The sequence below is a fragment of the Mesoplodon bidens genome (genome assembly GCF_964165515.1).
Source record: "Mesoplodon bidens genome assembly, chromosome: 8".
In the NCBI taxonomy this organism is placed as follows: Eukaryota; Metazoa; Chordata; class Mammalia; order Artiodactyla; family Ziphiidae; genus Mesoplodon; species Mesoplodon bidens.
This window is the reverse complement of record NC_138165.1, coordinates 57,485,474-57,493,934: the sequence shown is the minus strand read 5'-3', so window position 1 is coordinate 57,493,934 and position 8,461 is coordinate 57,485,474. Positions and strand designations below refer to the sequence as shown.

General features: G+C 35.7%; 1 protein-coding gene across 1 annotated transcript in view; it reads right to left on the bottom strand.

The window, feature by feature from the left end:
* Nucleotides 1–4,118: 4,118 nt before the first annotated feature.
* NXPH2 (neurexophilin 2) overlaps nucleotides 4,119–8,461 on the bottom strand; it is a gene marked incomplete at both ends in the record, with an annotated part of 109,801 nt that continues 105,458 nt past the window's right edge. The window contains one exon of the mRNA XM_081242540.1: nucleotides 4,119–4,862. Coding sequence (XP_081098666.1) covers nucleotides 4,119–4,862 — 744 coding nt within the window. The remainder of the gene's footprint in view (nucleotides 4,863–8,461) is intronic.

The window sequence follows — 8,461 nt, the reverse complement described above, 5'->3', positions numbered from 1 at the left end:
CAGTTGGAGACATGAAATTTCCATTCATTGAATGTTCTGATTAATTAACTTGGGGTTAACTATAGTTTTACTGCAAGTAAAAATGCATGACTTCATCCTCTATTTTATGAAGTAAAATTGGACCCTTGGGTAATTAAGGCATTCCACACAATTTACCCATTTCTATGAAAATGTATTCTCAGGTGTTAAAATCAGTTGAAAATTCTGTCAAATGTAGTAACTGCTGTTAACTCTTAGCCAGTCATACCTCTAATACATCCCAGGACTCTCATCTTTGGACATAATGGTTTTATTCTGACTTCATTTTTCCAGAGTTTTAGCTTTAAAAAATTTTGTGTTAGAGAAATCACTATCCTTAGGATTTTGGAAAGAGAGCATTTCCAGCCATTTTCAGGTTCAGTTTTGGCTTCTGGATCACGTCTTGTAATAAACTCACAGCAATTATTTTTGTTTTGTTTTGAATATCTGCTTCAATTTACCTTTCTTCTGTAACACAAGAGCTGGGACGAGGAGTCAGGAGACCTGCATTTCAGTTGGGCTTTGTCACATACTAACTGGACATGTCCTTGACTCTGATGGGGCCTTGGTTTTACTTGTCTGTCAAATGAGAGGGATGAACCAGAAGATAGTATAGGCTGTACTCTCTTTGAAATATTACTCTTCTATATGTTAATGTTGGTTTGATTACTTTCTTTATTTGGTTATCAATCTGTTAGTTTAATTTTCATTTTTAAAAGGGTCTGTTTCCTTCAACATTTTTAAAAAGTATTGTTAGAAGCCTATTGGAACCAGCACAACCTAGGGTTCTTATTTAAGATGTAGATCCTTAATTCCTAATTTACTAATTCCATTTACTAAATCAGAGTTTCTAAGGAAGTACTTCTCAGTCTTTAATGTAAATACAAGTCACACGGGTATCTTGTTAAAATGAAAACTCCAACTGGGTGTCCGAGGTAGGACCTGAGATTCTGTATTTCTAATAAACTTACAGGTAGTACTGCTGATGTACTGACTGCACTTTGAGTATCAGGACTCTCTAAGCCTTAATGGCAGCTCCCACTCAGCAGAACCATGTCTTGAATGGAGAAAGAATTAGCCAATTGTGGAATGTTTAAGGTGTAGCAATTGTGGGTCATGTAGCATCTGCCTCATATAAAGAAGAACAGTGTTGCAGAGTACAGATTAAAGAATATAATGTGATATGAATCAGGTTCTCTTATGAGTACCCATGCCAGAGAACCATACTCACTCTTGCTTTGTTATTCTAGATCATGAGAATGTGTTGAAATTCCAAGTATCAAGCAGTAGAAAGAAAGAAAGTTGCTTCCTTTTTACTGATTATGCTGTGCTACATGGTGTCCACAGGTTTTTTCCTCTTATTTCCCTTCCCCAGATTTTACAGACCCTGTAGCTGGTATGATCACACCAGAGTCATGGAAATATGACCTCTTTTCTGATTCTGTGTGGTGATGAGTAACAAGATTGTTTCTGCTGAGGGGTGAAAAGGTCTTCAAACTCGTTTGCTTTCTCCTAAACAGCTGGCCTAGAGAGATCCTGAGAAGATAACTAACACCTCCTTGAAGATTAAATTTCTGCTAGTGGTTTTTTATTTTTTAAATGAATTTTTTTATTGAGTCATAATTGACACACATTATATTGTTTTCAGGTGTGCATCTATTAGTTTGATTTTCATTTGTAAAAGGGTCTTTTCCTTTACATTTTGAACAACTTGTGATTGGGTATAAAATTAGCTTACATGAATGTCCTTTTCCTCAATTGCAGTACTCAAAGGCAAAAATGGTTTTGTGGAAATGGGTGCATTTGCATGTTTAAATGGGACCTGATTTGTATTGTGCCAAGTACCATTAATGACAATTATGTAGGCTTTGAAATGATGACTAAAAAATATATGTGGCATATTTTCTATGCCAATTTAAAAATATGCCTGGGGAACTTTCTTTCTATCTTTTTTTTTAATTCCACAGATCCTGCTAAAATCTAAGAATTGTGTAGACTGATTTAGCTTTTTTTTCTTTGCATGCATATAATGTTTATACCACTCAACTTTTGAACATCAGATAGTTTTAAATCGCATTTCATTAGTAATAATAATTATAACAATCATAATGGCAGCTCACACTTACAGAATTCTTACTAGATGCCAAGCTATGTGTCAGGTGGTTTATATGAGTTATTCTTTTACTCTACTTTAAAATCTCCATAGCCTAGCTGTTCTGTTTAATATGAACATATGGAAAATCTTAATGCTCAGTTGATAAAACACACACACACACACACACACACACACACACTAAACCACTGTGAGGAAAAGAAACAAGAACAGTCTTAAAAAAAAAAACAACCCTGAAGCCATGTGACAGATTTAGCAAATTCTTTTTATTTACATAGAAATGCGTACACATACTTTCTCTGTACACAGAAAATTCTAAGTTTATATACATAGATGGTTCCCACATATTTTACAATAAATAGTATTTTAATCTTGTTTCTAGGTGAAAATAAAAAGATGTCTCAAAATATTTCACACCAACCACAAAATTACAAAAGCGCCCGATGAACTCAGAGCAAAAATTTCAAGCCTGTACTACCACACACTAAGTCTAGTACAATTTTTACAAGAGACAAAAACCAAACACTGTGCAGATATCACCAAGAAAAGGAAAGGAATGGAGATGCAAAATAGAGATGAGTGCTGCTGGCTTTTTGAACAATGTAGTAAGAGCATATTTGTTGGTTAGGACTGGTCTTCCTTTAGTCCTCAATTTCATGTTTTACTTTAACTGATATTTTACAGATAAGAAGGGGGAAAAAAGTTAACGTCTATCGTAAAAAAGAGTAACTATTCCATGAGTCTTACAGGTTCTAGAAACCTTTGTACTGGTCAGTCAGACTGTCTTTCTGTGCTAATTCAAAGACCATCCAGTTCTATGACACAGGATGACTGTCGACCCCCTCAGAGAAGATGAGGACACTGTGTGAAGCAACATTATTAGGAAGTCATCTCAAAAGACTGGTGAATCATGCATCTTGGTTATTAACACTTAATAATAAGTAGCAGTGTTTAAATATACTCTTTATTTCCACAATTTGATCCCTCATGTAAATAATTAAATGCAAGGAGAACTTAATCTAAGAGGCTAGAAATAATGAATATATCATCCCAGAATTTCCTCCTTCCAATTCCAGTTTCTTTCCCATTCTAGCCGAGGAAACAATCACTTTCTCTCAATTTAAGAGTTGTTCTACACCTGTATATAAAAATCATACTACCAAATGAATAGAATGAGGTTAAAGTGTGAATACAGATTTATGATATTTTTGACCACCTCACAGCACTGAATTTGACAAAACAATCTAAAAACATCCTGATCGTCATTATTGTTGAACTGACTTACAATATATCCAGATTTGCTTTCTTAATACACTAATGTTACTACTCACATGAGAATCCTGAGGATGGTGACCAAATCAGGGCTAAGTGCTTAAATCCCACTCCACTCAATTCTAGCTCAGATAATAACGTATTTCATTCCACTGTGGCACTGTAACTTCACACGTGAGTTTTGAAACAAATTTTACCCCTTCATCTCTCATATCAGTAACAGCACAGATGTGGGAGAAAAGACAGCAATAAAAAAAGAATTCAGTGTAAGAAATGCAATTCATCTACCAAATACAATCTTTTCAGTTGCTTTACTGAATCTGCTATTTTAAAGGTAATCTTCCAAAACATACTTCAAAGGCAGGCTCATTTCAAGAGCAATGTTTATCACATGCATAATTTGGTTCTTTCCTGTTACATGTTGCTACCATCGACTCTTAGAGAAACAACAATACCTGGAGGACTTAGCCATCCTATGTGAGAGCGATGGCTTCATACACAGTTTTACTCTTTAGATTCAGGTACTTATGATCAAAACAAACACAATTCACATTTAAAGATGTTTCTTTTTCTTTCAAGTTTGAAAACCTTATAGAGAATGAAGGTTCACTGCCAGAAACAAAAGGGATCTTTTACCATGAAGAGCTGGGCTTGGTTCTTGGTCATTCTAATTGAATATATATTTGTCCTTCCTTTCTATTGGCTGTAGAAAGATTCAGCCAGAAGATAAGTATGGAGTCTCACTATGGTAATTGTAGTCAGGACAGACCTTTTGCACAAGTTTATAATCAACACTGTAAAAGGCAATGTAGATGCAAATGACCTTGAAGGGCTTGGAGCACAACCAGGAAACGTGGCTCTGAGTCTGCTCCTGGTAGCAGATCTTGGACGGGTCGAAGTTGCACAGGGCAGTCTTCTTCGCCCGATCTGTTTTTTCATACTCAATGCGACAATTGAAAGATTTGGATTCCTTGGTCTCCAAGGTAGACTGTGGGGAAACTTCAAATTCCACCACTTTGGAGGGGGGTACCAAACTCACTGAAACATTGCCCAGGCCTGTGGAATTATGTCGGAAATAAACACTGAAGGTTCCATTTCCATGGTCAACGATTTTCCCCGTGATGAGGAGGTTGAGCTTAACAGTTTTAATGTTGGAATGGAAGTCGCCCCATCCAAACATTTTCTTAAATTTTCCCGTTTTCACTATTGGCCTCCGTTTAGTTCTTGCCAAGGGCTCCTGAACCTCCGTGATATTGGCCAGCCAATCCCAAAAGTTTTCCAAGCTGTCTGCATACGCCAAGTGTCCGGGCTTGGGGACTGGAGACTGTTTAACAAACAGGCGCAGAGGACTGATGATCCTTGAGTGTACCACGTTTCCCACCAGTGTCTCTGCAGCATCTTTGTCTTCCCAATCCAGCCCTTCTGTGGCATGCACCACCTTTTTACTGTCACAAAACAGCTGTTCGAAAAGAAGAAAGAAAAACACACTTTAGGTTAGGCTTTGAGTGCACACATACCAAAGCCAAAGCACCAGGTTAATTCTTGTAATTTATTTCAATTCCTGCTAAATAGCATTTCACACACACAGCTGGGCTCCACAGTGTAACAAGACGACCATTTAATTCAAGCAATGTAAATCCATGAGTACAAAAACGGAAATGATGAGATCAAGAAGAGAGTACAGTTGGCTCTTTGTATCTGCAGGTTCTGAATCCAGTGGATTCGACCAACACTGAATTAAAGTTAAAAACAAATGAAAACCCCCTCCAACACTCCCGCCCCCAGCCAGAGATTTCCAAAAAGCAAAACTTGAATTTGTCATACTCTGGCAACTGTTTACATTGTATTAGGTATTATAAGTAATCTGGAGATGATTTAAAATATACAAGAGGATGTGCATAGGTTACACGCAAATACTAAACTATTTTATGTAAGGGACTTAAACATCCCTGGATTTTGGTATCCAAGGGGATCCTGAAACAAATCCCCCATGGATATCAAGGGTGATTGTATTTCATTTTAATGGGTTGATGTGGTTTTAGTCTCTGTTCCCTAATCTTTACAATTCTATCTTCCCAGACTGGGGGAAATAGTATATTTTGGTCTCTTATTTCATAAAAACATTAAATTTGTAAGATTTTTTTTTTTAGATAGAAAACAACTCTAGAATGCTGAGGTTTCTATCATGGAGCTAGAAACCACCTGAATATAAGATATTGATAAGACTCAAAATATTTTTGCAGATACTAAGGGTATTATTGTATTCAAAGCTTATGACATATAATTTCATAACTTCTGATATAATTCGACTTCAAATTCTGTAACGAAAAGTAGAGTGAATAGGAAGTTCTACAAAAGTTTTAGTTGAAAAAATATAATTTCAAATTTAGCTGCCTTTATAGAAACAGAAATAAATTGGAAATGTACATTTTGAATTAATTAATAGACCTATTGTTGATAAATTAAATTTTGTTACAACTGAATAATACCCTGAAAGATAGGATTGCCAGGAAAGAGTCATGAGCATGTGTTTTATGGATTCCACAGTATTTTGACTCAAATCATACCCACTGAAACATAGCACTTTATTTGCATTTGATTTTTCTTATTCTTTTTGTAGTGTAAGAGTCCTCATGATTTCTAAAAATCATTTAGCTAAGTCAATATGAATTTTGAGGGACAGAATCATAATATATGAAACTGTTGCCTGGAGTGAATATTTACGGATGAGTTATAAAGTCTGGAAAATAGAGGTTTCTAGTGGAAACACAGATAGCCTCTTATCTCGAATGGCACAAACCACTCTGGTAATGATTCTCTGGAAAACTGTCAGCAAGATGAAAAGGATGAGAAAGAAGTGGGGCTGTGTTTATGTAGTTTCCACAACCCTTTCAAACTTGGCAAAGCACCTGGTAAAACCAGTCTCAGATTGTTACAAAAATTATTGCTTTCAATACAATTTTGAAAAAAAAGCTTGGATTATTAATATTGCACTTGACTACATGGTAGAGTTTAATAATATGAGGTTACATTTTATATATTCATAAAAGTTTTAAGTTCTAATAGAGTTTTGTGAGAAGTGTTTTCATCTATAGCTTGTACCCAAATACTTTAGAGGAGAAGTCCAAGGACTTAAATATATGTGTAGATTTTTCCTTTTTTTGCTTTGGTGGGGAGGGAGCACATAATAATGTATTGGTCCCTTTGATTAATTTCCCAAAGGCTTTCCCCCACTCAGGTCTGGTATTTTTAGAAATTCTTTTCTCTTTACTTAAATTACTGAGGTTTGTCAAACTGCATGCTGCACGTTCTTACTGCTTTGAAAACCTAAATCCGTACTACCTTTTCTTAGGGGCTTACACATCCTGAGTTGATGCTTCTTTCTCTCTCCTGGCATTAAAGGGCTGGCATATTCACCAGGGAAAGAGGGATCATTACTCAGGATTTCTGGCTCAAAACATTCTGGGTATTTCTGATACTGTAACTAGCTTTCTGTCTTTGAACACTCTTAATTATAATGTGCACAAAACCTCATTCAGATCAACTGGTCATACAGCCCATGAAGGTCAGTACAAGGCTCCAGATATGACTTGAGTTTCCTGGGAACTGATGCAACCTGGTCCAAGTGACTTGTCCTGTTCTCTCTCCAGGGAGACATTCAAGGACACATGGGCAGATAAGAAACCCCTTGCTGATCAAGGTCCAATTTCTCTTCTCTCTGATTATGATTCTTGCTGTCTATTATCTATTTTTTTGCCTGTTTCTGGAATTTCATGAGATGTGCCTTGCTTGGTCATTGCTGACAGTCACAACTACTGTTCCTGAGAATCACTGGTACTCAAGAGCTTCTCCTTTACTTCCTGATCTCAGCTCCCCTATTTGTACAACTTCCTAACTTCTTCCCTCGCTCCTGCCTTCCTTTCTCTCTTTCATAGGGTAAATTTCCCCTTTTAGCTTGCTTTTTCAAAAAAACCCCCAAAATCTCAATTCTTACTTTTACACACCATGCTCCTGATGAATACTTTATTAGCAGAATTAAGATCCATTTCCCATTCAAAAATATTTTTTCGTTTACAAGTATGATGACACTCTTCACTACCAGGAGAAACATGCTCTCTTTTTTTCTTAAAAAGTTTGTTTTACATTACACATTTTCCTGAGTTTTTTCTGCCTGGATCATTTTTCTTGATTTAGTCCTTTGCCTGATTTTTCTCCTTCCTTTTCTGTTATTGAAAACCTACCAACATTGAACCCATTGTTCAACAAGAAGTCTTCAATCATGTAGAGTCTCAAGTTAACTGGTATTAGCGTATTTTAGAATACATGATGGGTCCCCTTATGAGATAGACATTTTGAGATCCTTCTCTTATCTCTTGGACTTCTGATGTGATGGTTCTGAGATTAGTCAATAATAATTACTCAAAAAGTCATTTATTGACTTTTAAAAAACTGAAGATTTTCTTTGTAGTAACATGGTGTAGCAACTTGACCCAAACATATGTGACTCATCCTAAAGAAATATGAGCATAAGAAAAAAAAACCTAAGCTTATCAAACAGATACATTAGATATGATTATTTGCTTTTAGAAAGGCTCTTCAATTCTTCAGAAAAGATTCTCCAGATGAGAACTTAAAATGAAATTTGATTCCTAAAAAATATATTCTAACACAATACTCTTCAGGTTCAAACCTGCTCAAGGAGCCCTTGATTTTAAGGTTGGCCTATATAAAAATAATCAAATTTAACTGTTAAGCACAGATCTATACTTGTTCTCTGTTCTGATGAAAAACAGTCACTGACAGTTCCTTAGACAAAAAAAGTAGATGGATGTATCTTTTTGTTTTTTTGCTTTGCCCTAGACCATCGCATTTGTCACTTGCTTTGATAACATTAAACAAGGTGAGAAAAGCTGTGTATAACTTCATCTGTTTTTTACTCTAAAATGCATGGACGGTTCTTACAAGTACTGATTTCCAAATCTAAACCCAAATTTAAAAAAACTATTGGATGATGATGTATTGGTAGAAGAGTATAATTAAAAGGGTAAATATACTTCT